Here is a 13,007-nt window from a genome sequence, read left to right as displayed (position 1 = left end):
TAGCATGAGTATAAGAAATATTATCCTCATCTTTGATTGACTTAGAATTAATGTTCTAATAAACAAAAATTGGAAACATCTTGAATATCCTTCAACAGAAGAATGGGTAGAAATGGAATAGAAACATCGTTTTTAATATCATTGTATGATGGTACCACAAAATGGATGAAACTTACAAATAACACTGACCGAAAGAAAGCCATAACAAACATGAAGATAATAAATAATGTTGAACAGATAATAAATAATGTTGCAGCAACACACAAATATTAATGCAATATAATTTCAATTAATAAATATACAAAACTAAAGTATATCTATATGTAACACTGCAGTTAAAAAAGAAAAGAGATTAGTATCACAAAAGTCCAGATATTTGATGGCATAAAGTATTGATTAGGAGGACTCAAGAAGGCTTTCTGAGGCACGGGGCATCACGAGTGGACGGGACATAGATGTTTCCTCATAATTGTTTATTTAAAACCTACAGGTAGGTTTGTTCACTCAGCTATAAATATGCCCTATTCAAAATGATAAAAGGAACAAAGGAAACAGGATATGGAGCATACACTACCAAAAGATAAGTATTTTTCAAAGAAAAGTTAAGATTATACTTATTGATAGAACATTGTAAGTCCAAACATGCCTGAAACTGTTTTCATTCTTAGAGTATTTTGAAAGTAAGACAAACATGTGACAGGGAAAAAAAGAGATGAGAAATATATAGGATGTTAGGGTACCTCCAGATGCCCGTGGTGCTGACATCTCTCTGAGAGCCCGTAAGCTGAGATTTATTTGACCTGTAAAAGGCAAAACAAAACAAAATAAGAACATTTGCTTCCCAAGTCAATTATTCTGCCCTGTATTACACTGGTGGAGGTTAGGGGAGAAAATAAGCATCAAACGATACGCAAGAAAAACTAGAGAAGGAAGGACTGAGAGGGCAAACAGAAGCGAGAGCAAAGGTGGGGGTGGCCTTCCCCTGGAAGAAGGTTTGACAGAGAACAGGAGAATGGGAAGTCACCTTAGGTGACATTCTGAGGGGATAAGAATTTTAATAGAAGTGTTTTTGTGATTCCTCTGATTGATGCTTTCAAGGGAACTTTAATAATGGGTAATTCTAATTTCCAAGATTACATTATACATGGCAAGTCCAATACAGCCAGAGAGGCCTTACACTGTAGCCCAATTTATTATTAGAGTTACACCTATTAAAAATGTGATACATGAAGAGAGACAAATAAAATTACCCACACATACTGTAACTGTTGACATGGTTCTAGAAAATCTCCGTCACAAAATCAAAATGATTACTGTTTACAGAATGTTATAGAAATAATCTATCATGATTTTTTTAAAGAATAAATGGCACTATTATCACCAAAGAAATAATAATATATCAAAAAGACATGTTATTGTCCCCAAACTACAAACTATATAGGGACACACTTAATATTTATATCTAGGTTCTTTAAAAAAACAATTTGGTAATAGTATAAAATATTACTAGGATACAAAAAAAAAAATGTTCAAACGAACAAGTATATAAACTACGCTCCACATTGGGAAGATGAACAATTATAAAAGTATCTGATTTTTCCAATTTAAAAACTGACACAAAAATATTAAGAATATTTTATTTGGAACTCAAGAATTATTTTTAAATTTTAAAAATGGTCAATAATATCAAAAACTCTGAAAATGATAGCAAATATGTGCATGTGTTTGTAGAGGAGAGATGGCCTTGTCCTCTATATATTTGAATATATCTAATATCATAAGGATATATTTAAAGGCTTTTGCAAGAAAACTTTGTGTACATCAATAAAGCAATAACAGGTGCTTCTCTATAGAAATGACCCAAGATAATACTGCAAGTTAAGATACCAACAAACAACTTTATAAATATTTTAGATATTGCCAAGTTTTAAAAATAAAATCTAAACTCAAACTACAAAATCAGGGCTTATAAAGGTCTGTTCTAATAGTAAGTCAACATACCAAATGTAGAAATGGAATATCCCCAAGTTCAGTATTCATAATGCTTTGCTTAAAAAACCAACATTAGTTTTGATGTCCCTAGTTTCATCAGGGCAGGGAACCTATCTATCTTATAGCCATGGTGTATCTAGCACCTGACAAAAGGCCCTAGACATAATAGGTGTTGATATAAATTCATTGAAAGAATGACAGAGTAAGTGAAGAAATGAAGGGCTACGTTTGAGTGAAATAACGACCATCCTAAGAATACGGGTACACCTCTGAGATATCGCAGTTGGGTTCCAGACAACTGCAATCATGCAAGTATCTTCAGGAAGTAGGTGACATGAAGGTTTGGTTGCTAATTTCATATAAAAGTCACGTGTGCACTACTGTAAACTACTAAGAGTGCAATACTGTTGTGCCTAAAAAAATGTACATCACTTAATTTAAAATACTTCATTGCCGAAAATGTCTAATAGTCATCTGATGTCTAATAATCAGCCTTCAGTAAGTGACAATCTTTTGCTGGTGGAGGGCTTGCCTCCATGTTAATGGCTGGTGAATGATCACAGTGCTTGGTGGCCGCTGAAGGCTGGGGTGGCTGCGGCAATTTCTAAAAATAAGACATTGAAGTTTGCTTTATCAATCGACTCTTCACAACAAGATTTCACAACAGGTATCACTGTAACATGTGATACTGTTTGACTGCATTTTTACCACAGTAAAACTGTTTTCCAAATTGGAGCCAACCTCTCAAACCCTAACACTACTTTATCAATTAAGTTTATATAATGTTCAAAATATTTTGTGGTAATTTCAATGATGTTCATAGAACCTTCACCAGGAGTAGATTTCATTTCAAGAAACCAGTTTATTTACTCATCCCTAAAAAGCCACTTCTCATCTGTGAAACTTTATCATGAGATTGCAGAAATTAAGCCTAATCTTGACTCCACTTTCAACTGTATCTCTTGCTATTTCCACCATATCTACAGTTACTTCTTCCACAGAACCATCAAATCCATGAGGCTTTGAACCAACTTCTAAACTCTTGTTAATGTTGCTATTTTTACCTCCTCTCATAAATCACCTGTGTTCATAATAGTATCTAGACTGTTGACTCCTTTCCAGAACGTGTCCAATTTACTTCACCTGGATGCATCCGAGGAGCAACTATCTAGGGAAGCTACAGCTTAAAAAAATGTATTTCTTAAATAATAAAACTTCTTGATTCATAAGCAGCAGAATGGATATTGACAGGCAAGAAAATATGAATTTCTTTATATATCTCCATAAAATTCTTAGGTGAATAAGTGCACTGTCAATAAGTGATAATATTTAAAAGGGATCATTTTTTTTTCTGATAAGTAGGACTCAACAGTGGGCTTAAACTATTCAGTAAACCATGTTATAAACAGATGTGCCATCCGAGAGGCTTCATTGCTGCATTTATTGAGCAAAGGCAGAGTAAATTTAGCATAATCTTAAGGATTCTAGTGACAGCTACTAATTAAAAAATAAATAAAATCAATCAATAAAAACTTGTCCCCAAGGAAGGATAGATTTCAGACTTAGTAGACAACAACTTTAAATTAAAAAATTTAAATGTGCACAATCGTCTAAAAAAAAAAATGTAGCCTAAAGAACTTTAAGGAGGATCAACACAACCAGACAGATCATGATCAAACTGTCCAAAATCAAAGATACGGAATTTTGCACATGTCAGAAGCAAAAGGCAGACAAAAAATTCAGATGCAAAGAAGTAGCAGTAAGATCAAAAGGTGATTTATGAATAGAGATCCCAAAGATAATGGAATAAAATATATAAAACAATAAGTTATTTAATAATTGTTAACCAAGAATTTAATGCTTGGAAAAACTATTAATCAAAAATTAAGGAGATATTAAGGTGTTCAGAAATAAACAAAAACTGGTAACTTGGCACTGGCAGATCTTCTCTAAAATACGCATGTATTTAAGAAAGTTCTTCAGCCTGATAGAAAAATAGACAACGGACATGAATTTACATAATGAAATAAACAGCACTTGCAACTAACTGTCTGAATGCTTATGAGTTTATCAGTCTCATTTGTAATCGTAAATGTACTGAGATCATCTATAATAGATTTTTAGTCTGAATAATAAAGTGAAATCTAATAATATATTGTATGTACCATACAAAATGATTTATAAAATCAGAAAGGAGGTGATGGGCCAATAGATACTCAGCAAATGTAGCAAGTATCATGAGGTTTCTATCTACCAACACAGGATTCTGATCAGACACCACCTGACCCCTGTCAGAATGGCCACCACTAAAAAGTCAGAAAATAACTGACTGTGTGGATGCAGAGAGAAAGAAGTGTTGGACACTGTTGGCAGGACTGCAAATTGATACGATTTAAAGATCCCTCAAGGAAATAAGTACAGACTTATTCTACCCATGAATCCTACTACTCGACATCTTCTCAAAGGAAAAGAAGTCATTTTATGAAAAATACACCAGCACCTGAATGCATATTACAGCCCCATTAACAATTGCAAAAATGTGGAATCATTCTAAATATCCATCAATTAATGAGGGGATTAAGACAATGTGGTATATGTATATGATGGAGTTTAACTCAGCCATTAATAAAGTGAATTAATTGCTTTTGTATCAATCTGAATGGAACTGGAGACCATTCTCCTTAGTGAAGCATTTATCACAATAAGGGAAAAAACAAACACCACATGTACTCACTATGAAACTGGAACTACAGGCAGTCCTCATCTTACAGACACCTGACTGACACACAACTCGCACTTATGAATGGAGGCCAATACAGGTGATAGGTAAATGTACCTATTCCAACTTACAGATTTTACTTAAGAACCTATCTTGTTCATAACCCAAGAACTGCCTATAACTGAATAGCACTCATGTGCACAACAGAAATAAAACTCAGGGGAACCGGCCATTGGGAGGGATAAGAGGGAATGGGTGAAATCATACCCCATGGGTACATTGCACACTGCCTGGGTGATGGGCACACAACTTTGTATCAAACAGTACAAAAGTTATCCATGTAATATTTGGAAATAAACAAACAAAAAAAGACAGGAGTAGGGGAGAGGGCAAAAATTTACCTATCAGGTATAATAAACACTATTCTAGGTGATGGGCACATTAAAAGCCCAGACTGAAGCATTATAAAAAGTGTCAATGTGATAAAAATATTTGTATCCTCTTAATATTTTGAAATTTTAAAAAAAATAGGGATAATAAAAAAGGCCATAAAGTATAACTTTGAAAAAGTTAACACAAATGAGTATCTCTGGCAAGGCTGATCCCATGTGTCAACCATTAAGCCGGGTCTTGAGTGTGGAGACTTTGTTTTTCTCAGCATCCTTTCTAAGTGACATATATGTTTCAGATATTTTCACATGTGTGAAATATTTCCTATTTTAAAATGTCAAGTCATTACTCTGTAATAAAGATACGATTGCTGCTATGTGGAAAATACACATTGTGGAAAAAGCACGTTATGAGAAAATAAATAGAAAAACAAATGCAATATCGATATTTTAACACAAATGTGATTCTGCCGTGAAATGCAGTTTTATATTTACTGGAAATGTTTTCTGAAAATTCAAAATACTACAGTTTGCCAAAAGGTCCTGTTAATTGTAATAGAAATTATTATTCCAAAGAGGGCTAACCATTTGTAAACATCACTTATTTGAAAATACTATTGGTCAGCATGTTTAGAATATATAGCTGCAACTTTATAGAACAATTTTTAAAAGTTTAACAATTTGATTTATGATTTATGTTAACTGGAAGCACAAAATAATCATACAATTATTTATTTGTAGTATAAGGAGAATTTCAATATAACCATAGTAGTTTCATAATGATTGACAGAACATCAGAATAGAATTTATTTTGGATATTAAGAAAAGTATTATTAGAGAAAAATAATTATATTAAGAAAGCAGAATATGGTCTCATGGAAGCTATTCCCATGATTTTACACTGTCCTCTTTTATTTTTTTATTTTTCTTACACATACATGTGTTTATTAGGTTTCCACTTTTGCCTTCACAGAGTTAAAAAAGCTTAACATTTAATAACAATAACAATGTTTAACATAAGGACTAGAAACAAAAACCTCGTAAAGAACGCATGAAGATAAATACATTCAGAAAAGAAATCAGACTATTGCTGCATCGGAATGTTAAGCAAGAAATATAATAATAATGCAAAGAGAGTAACATTCACATTGTCAGATAAGAGTGTGTCTATTATAGAATGCTTTGACGCTAGAGGTTCAGTATGGACTCATCAATTAACTTCTCAGTATTATTTTTTCTTTCCAAAGTCTCAAAAAATAGACAACTTTTATAAATAAAAATCAAAGATAATTTCAAAAAACAGATCATGCCAAATCTTATAGACAATAGAAAAAGAAGAAATACTTCAAAATCATTCTACTTAATCTGGATACACCTGATATTAAAATTGGAGAAAATATATTATTATAAAGGGGAAATTACAAACATATTTCACTAATAAATGAGGATGCAATATCCTAAACAACATATTAACAAGTTGAATTAAAAATTAATGATTAAGTAATATAATTTGGTCAAAATTAAATCCAATTTATGGGAGAAATAGTCAATATTTTCTTTTCTTTTCTTTTTTTTCCTTACCCACACCCCCGCCCTCCTTCTCTGTCTGGTCTCCCCTCCCTCCATGCCCCACCATGGCACTAATTGTCATTGATTGTCTTCGTATCAAAGTGGCATACATAGGATTCTTACTTCTCCATTCCTGTGATCCGTCACTAAGAATAAGGTGTTCCACCTTCATCCAGGTTAGTACAAATGCTGCAAAATCTTCATTTTTTGATGGCTGAATAATATTCCATGATATACATATACCACAGCTTACCGATCCATTCCTGGGTTGAAGGACATTTAGGCTGTTTCCACAGTTCAGTGATTGTAAATTTGGCTGTGATAAACAGCCTAGTACAAGTGTCTTTATAATAAAAGGGTTTTTTTCCTTCGGGATAGATGCCCAATAATGGGATTGCAGGATCAAATGGGAGGTCTAGGTTGAGTTCTTGGAAGTTTCTCCATACTTCCTTCCAAAAAGGTTGTATTAGTCTGTAGTCCCACCAGCAGTCTAAAAGCGTTCCTTTCTCTCCACATCTGCGCCAGCATCTGCAGTTTTGAGATTTCATGATATAGGCCATTCTTACTGGGGTTAGATGATATCTCAGGGTGGTTTTAATTTGCATTTCTCTAATAATTAGGGATGATGAACATTTTTCCATGTGCTTGGTAGCCATTCGTCTGTCATCTTTAGAGAAGTTTCTATTCATTTCTCTTTCCCATTGATGTATAGGATTGTTGTTTTTTTTCTTGTGGATTAATTGAAGTTCTGTATAGATCCTGGTTATTAAGCTTTTGTCTGATTCAAAATATGCAAATGTCTTACACTGTCTTCTTATAATGCTCAGAGTTAATGACAAATCTTTTCAATGAGAGTACATAATCAGTACACCATCCAGGAAAGATTGCTTTGGACTTAAAGGGTTAGTATCTACAAAAATATAGTAATAAACACTGATGTCTGATAAACATATATGGCTTAAATACAGACCTATTTTTTATGAGCATAAGGTTCTCTATTACTGGATGATTGTTTCACATAAAGAATAGGGTATTTAATAATGGGTATCATGCCAAAGAAATGGAAGTGAATTTTAAATGATAATTCCTCTTGATATCAGCATTCCAAATACTGTTTTTATGGTCACTCCAATAAAAAATCCTAAACTTGCTAACTAAGCATATTTCAAAAGACAAATTATTAACTACATTATTTTCCAAGGAGTTAGCCAACCAGACATATTTCCATTTCTTATACATTTTGCAAAAATAATCTATATTACAGAACACTTATATTCCACTAAATCATGTAATACATACATTGGTTTTATCTGACTGTGCATCTCTCTCTATTACCTAGAACAAAGATGAGTGTCCTAAGTTATTTTTAATGTCATTAACTTTCTAACTTTTTACTGTAAACCAGTGTTGACTGGCTATTTCTGTTCCAATATAACCATTCAAAGAAGAATCACCAGCTCGCTTCTCCAAAGTCTTGAAACAAACTAGTAGTCTTTTTAATTCACATTATAATCAATCCAAAAACTTTCAGTAACTCTTTCAAGTATTTCAGCCTGAGTTATGTACAAGTATGATTTGATTATACTAGTTTTCTCTAAATGGTGCCTTTGGTGAAATTGTCTTCAATGTATAACCTGGTCCATTTTGCTAATCTGAGATGGGGATTAGTTTCCAGAAATGAAAATTTTTTGCTTAAACTGTATTGCACAGAACTCCATGAAAATGAAATAACATTTTTCAATTAATATGGATAGAAAAATTAAAAAGCTACAAATCAAAGTTTTTCCAATATTCAGAAAATAAGTGTGGTAATACTGGAGAAAAATTCTATCCAAGGTTAGTAATTTTACACTAAATCCATTGTGCTATGACTGCATCCATGTTTGGAATTACTAAATGACTGCTCCCTTTAATAATCCTGAAGAGAACTGTGGCAATTTGATTGCACCAACAGCCCAATAATTTACTCCTCCCAGCCTTCATCTTCCATTACAACGTGGCTTTGCAGCATCTTTCATCAAAAGGTGGAGCCTAATATCTTCCTCTGTACCCTGAGGTGCTGTGTGACTGGCTTTGGTCAATAAAACGTGGCAGGAATGTCAGTGTGCCATTTCTGAGCCTTGGCCTAAAGAGGCCTTGTTTGCTTCTGCCCTCCCTCTTGAAACCCTGCCAATGCTGTAAGTTCAAGCCCATAGCAGCCTCCTGGAATATGAGAGACAACATAGTGCATACATGAGTTGGCCTAATTTTCCCAGCCAAGGCTCTAGACATGTGAAAGGGTTCAGCCCACAATGAGCAAGGTCAATGACAGTAAATCATTAGTTAACCTGTGGCTTATTGCAGATGCGTGGGTGAGCTATACTGAGCCCACTTTAGATCAGCAGAGCCACTCCCAGATTAAGTGAGCTAAAATGAAGGCTTACAATATTCTATGCACCTCTATTTTTTTGTGGTTGATTGTTACCTAGCACCAGTGCATTTGTATATAATTGATACAAATACTATCTCTTTGTCTCAGTTAAATTCCACACCAAGGTTGGCAAACTTTTCCTGTAAAGGACCACTCAGCCTGAGTTATGTACAAGTATGATTTGACTATACCAGCTTGCTCTAAATGGTGCCTTTGGTGAAATTGTCTTAGCTTCTATGGGCCAAAGGCAGTCTCTGATGTATATTCCTTATTGTTTTGTTTTATTTTCTATTCTTTTTACAGTCCTTACAAATATAAAAACTGTTCTTAACTTTTGGGCCATAAAAAAGAAAACTCTCACTATCCAGATTTGGACTATGGTCTGTAGTTTGCTGGCCTCTGTTCTACATTGTGCAAAGATACAATATCGCTAACAAAACACAGAATAAAAGATGTAGGAGTTCAGGTTCCAAAACAACGAAGCAAAGTAATACAATAAAACCTTATGCAATTTAAAAAACAAAATCATATTAGTATTTTCAATGAAGTTTAGTTTATCTTTCAATGATGTGCTGGTGGAATTTTAATAACCAAAAGTTGGTTGGTAATAACTACTACCATCATGGCCAACTTCAAGCTACTAATTGAGTGGAAATAGGAACAGATTATAGACATATGGCTTCCGTGAGCCAAGAAGGGCTGACTCCAGCACACCTCTGTTGTATTACTTACTTACTTTACTGCCTATATTGTAGTTCAGTCGCAATTATAATAAAACCTAATTATAATTTAGACAGCACATTTTCCTTCCACTGACTTCCTTCTTTCATTTACCTGACATTCTTGGTCCCACTAAGTTTTGGTTTTGTGACCCATGATCCCAGAGACAAGGTTACTATCTTTGCAGCTCCCTTCCTCCATGAGTGGTTTGTATTCCATTTACCTATGATCTGTTTTCAAAGAAAATCAACTTAGGATAAACTTACCCATCTTTCTTTGATCACCTCCAGTGGCAGGAAGGGAAATTTTCTTGTTTTCAGGCATGGTCATCAATGGTATTTTGAAACCTAATTACAAAAAAAAAGTATTTAAATTCTCACAAATCAAAATTAACTTATATTTAATTTTGTTGAAAACTGTCATTTCAAGAACTGATCATGTGAGGATAAATTTCTAAAGTAAAACGTAAGACAAATATACAAAAATCAATACTAAATTGTGTTCTTATAAAAATGTAAGGAAATCCAGCAATGCACTCTTTTTCTAATTAGAAGCACTATTATTCTATCCAGAAACACCAAATATAGAAATATCAATGAAGAGGGAACTTTGATCTCCTGCTTTGCCCATGCCTTAAATAGAAGTTGGTCTGACCACTGCATGATTTAGCATTGGCCATGGCAGCTGTAAGTTCAAAGCCTGTGAAAATTCTTACACCTACTATGTTTTCATTTCAGAAAAGTTTACTTCATCTCTTCTTTACCTTTCCTAAATTTTATTTTTAAATATTTTAAGGGTAGAGAGAAAAGTATAATGAATTTCTGAGAACCTAGATATTGGAGAGCTTTTGTTGTGCCTGAGCCCCTTCATGGCTCTGAGGAAGGATAGAGGATCCCACGAACCCCCATAACACACTCTTGGGAAGCTCTACACCATCCTGCTGTGGGCTGCTTTGTCCACAGTTTCTAATCCATGCTGCTTGCTTGGGTGGAGCCTCAGCCTTTCCAGCCACAGTTCCAAGATTCCACATTGTGAGTGAGACCCTGGGCAGAGTTCTACCTTCAGGCTGAGGTTAGGCCATAGACTGAAGTCGAGCCTCAAAATCATCTAGGTAATTCCAAAATTTCAATAAGGCAACTGTTGCCCAACTTAACTCAATACACAAGATAACAAAAATCAACAGAAACAAAAGACAAAAGGAACTCACTCAAATATACTCCAGACAGTGAAATTACCAGATAACAAACAAGCCACCAACACTGTTTGAATGTTTATAAACTAATTGTGTCCATACTACCGAAGTTCTAAATTTTAGAACTAAAAATTACAAAAGTTGATACTATAGATTTGAAAAGTAGCCAGTTAGACATCTATAACTGAAAATGGCTATAACTGCAATTCTAAACTGCCTGGTTCAATTCAAGAGGTTGTAGAAAGAATTAATGAAACAAATTCAGAAAAATACTATCTCCAATGAACATGCAATACATAGGGTGGAAAATCAGAAGCAATTATCTTTGGGGAATATGGAGTATATGTACTTCTCCTTAATCCTTTGGGGAATATGGAGTATATGTACTTCTCCTTAATCCTTTAGGGAATATGGAGTATATGTACTTTTCCTTAATCCTTCCCCTAAGCACAACAAAAACTCCTGAACACATTGTGCATAAAACCATCTAAGACTGAAGGTGGAGAGAAGGCAGAAGACTGGCTAGGAAGGAGCCTGAGCTATTAAGGGAACAATGAGGCAGTGCATTTCTGATACTGATATTAATCTACGATTTGCCTTATATATCCCAAAGGTGAAGCTAAAGCAAGCAGCAACCTAGAAATGCCCATGAGTATAGAGCAGCAGTTCTCAACCTGTAGGTCGCTACCCCTTTTTAACAATGAAAATACACTGCAGCATTAGGAAGGTTGAGAACCAGTGCTATTGAGTAAGTAGAGCGCCAACAAAAGCCTGCTCTCTCTAGCCAAGGGACTGGGAAAGCAGCAGCTTAGTAAGAGAAAATACATGCAGAAAATAACATGGTTACTCCAGCTACACACACACAGAGCCTGGCCCACACACTGAGAAGCCGAGAGACTTACTCTACCTTTGCTAGGCTGGAATGAGTCACACCAGATTTCTTGCTGGGATCGTATCAAAGGAATCAAGGAGGGATGGGGGGATCCAGGACTTTCATCTCCACTAACTGGAGTTAAACACCATCCCCCACTCCAGTATCACCTTCCCAGGTCCCTGGGAGACTATGTGGGGAAGCTGGGCTTCCACCCCTACCCAGTAGTAATGAGCTATCTTTTCTCTTCTCCACCCGAGTGATGTCTGAGCAGGCTAAACAGTGAAACCCACTTGCACACATGCCAGCTATAATGACGCCTCCTCCTAGTGGAGTGGTGTCAGTGGAGTCCACGTAGGGAGATACAGAAAGACACGCCCACCCTTTCCAGGTAGGGTGTTGGTGGTGGCAGTCTAGTGCAAAGTGGAAATTTAAAATCACACTGAGATATTTCTAAGCCTGTCAGAATGGCTAAAATAATCAATACTGGCAAGGCTGCAGAGAAACGGAGTCACTCCTATGTTGCTGGTTAGAATGTAAAGCAGTACAGCTACTCTGGAAAGTAGCCTATCAGCTCTTTTCAAAACTAAAGATAGACTTACCAATATGACTCAGAAACTACACTCTTAAACACAGATTTCAGAGAAAAACTGTATTCTTCATAGCTTTGTCTATAATGTCAAAACCTGAACACCACCCAAATGGGTGAGTCGGTAAATAAACTGGAGTACATCTACACCACGGAATAAAATGTAGCAAAAAAAAAAAGAAAAAGTGACAGATTACTGACACATGCAACAACTTGGATGCACTCCATATTAATTATGCTAAGTAAAAAACAGCTTATCTCAAAAGGATATTTATTGCATGATTTCATTTATATTCATGAGATAATGTAATTATAGAACTAAAGAACAGATTAGTAGTTGCCTAGGGCTAGAGATGGAGGAAGAATAGTATCTGGGAATGTTATAGTGATGGGAGAGTTAAGTAGCTTGATCGTAATAAGGGTTACACAAAGCTACACATAAGACAAAATTTCATACAGGTAAACACACACACAAATAGCAGCATCTATTATTGGTGAAATCTAATGAGCTTTCTGACTTGTACCAATATAAATTTTATGAGTATCATTATTGTAA

General features: G+C 34.8%; 1 protein-coding gene across 1 annotated transcript in view; it reads right to left on the bottom strand.

Moving 5' to 3' along the window:
- CCDC178 (coiled-coil domain containing 178) overlaps positions 1-10,123 on the bottom strand; it is a 388,120-nt gene extending 377,997 nt beyond the window's left edge. The window contains exon 1 of the mRNA XM_023510168.1: positions 10,066-10,123. Coding sequence (XP_023365936.1) covers positions 10,066-10,123 — 58 coding nt within the window. The remainder of the gene's footprint in view (positions 1-10,065) is intronic.
- Between the last annotated feature and the right edge of the window lie 2,884 nt (positions 10,124-13,007).

The sequence above is a fragment of the Otolemur garnettii genome, unplaced genomic scaffold (assembly GCF_000181295.1).
Source record: "Otolemur garnettii isolate 467f Iridium unplaced genomic scaffold, OtoGar3 scaffold00012, whole genome shotgun sequence".
In the NCBI taxonomy this organism is placed as follows: Eukaryota; Metazoa; Chordata; class Mammalia; order Primates; family Galagidae; genus Otolemur; species Otolemur garnettii.
This window is presented reverse-complemented; position numbering and strand designations above follow the sequence as displayed.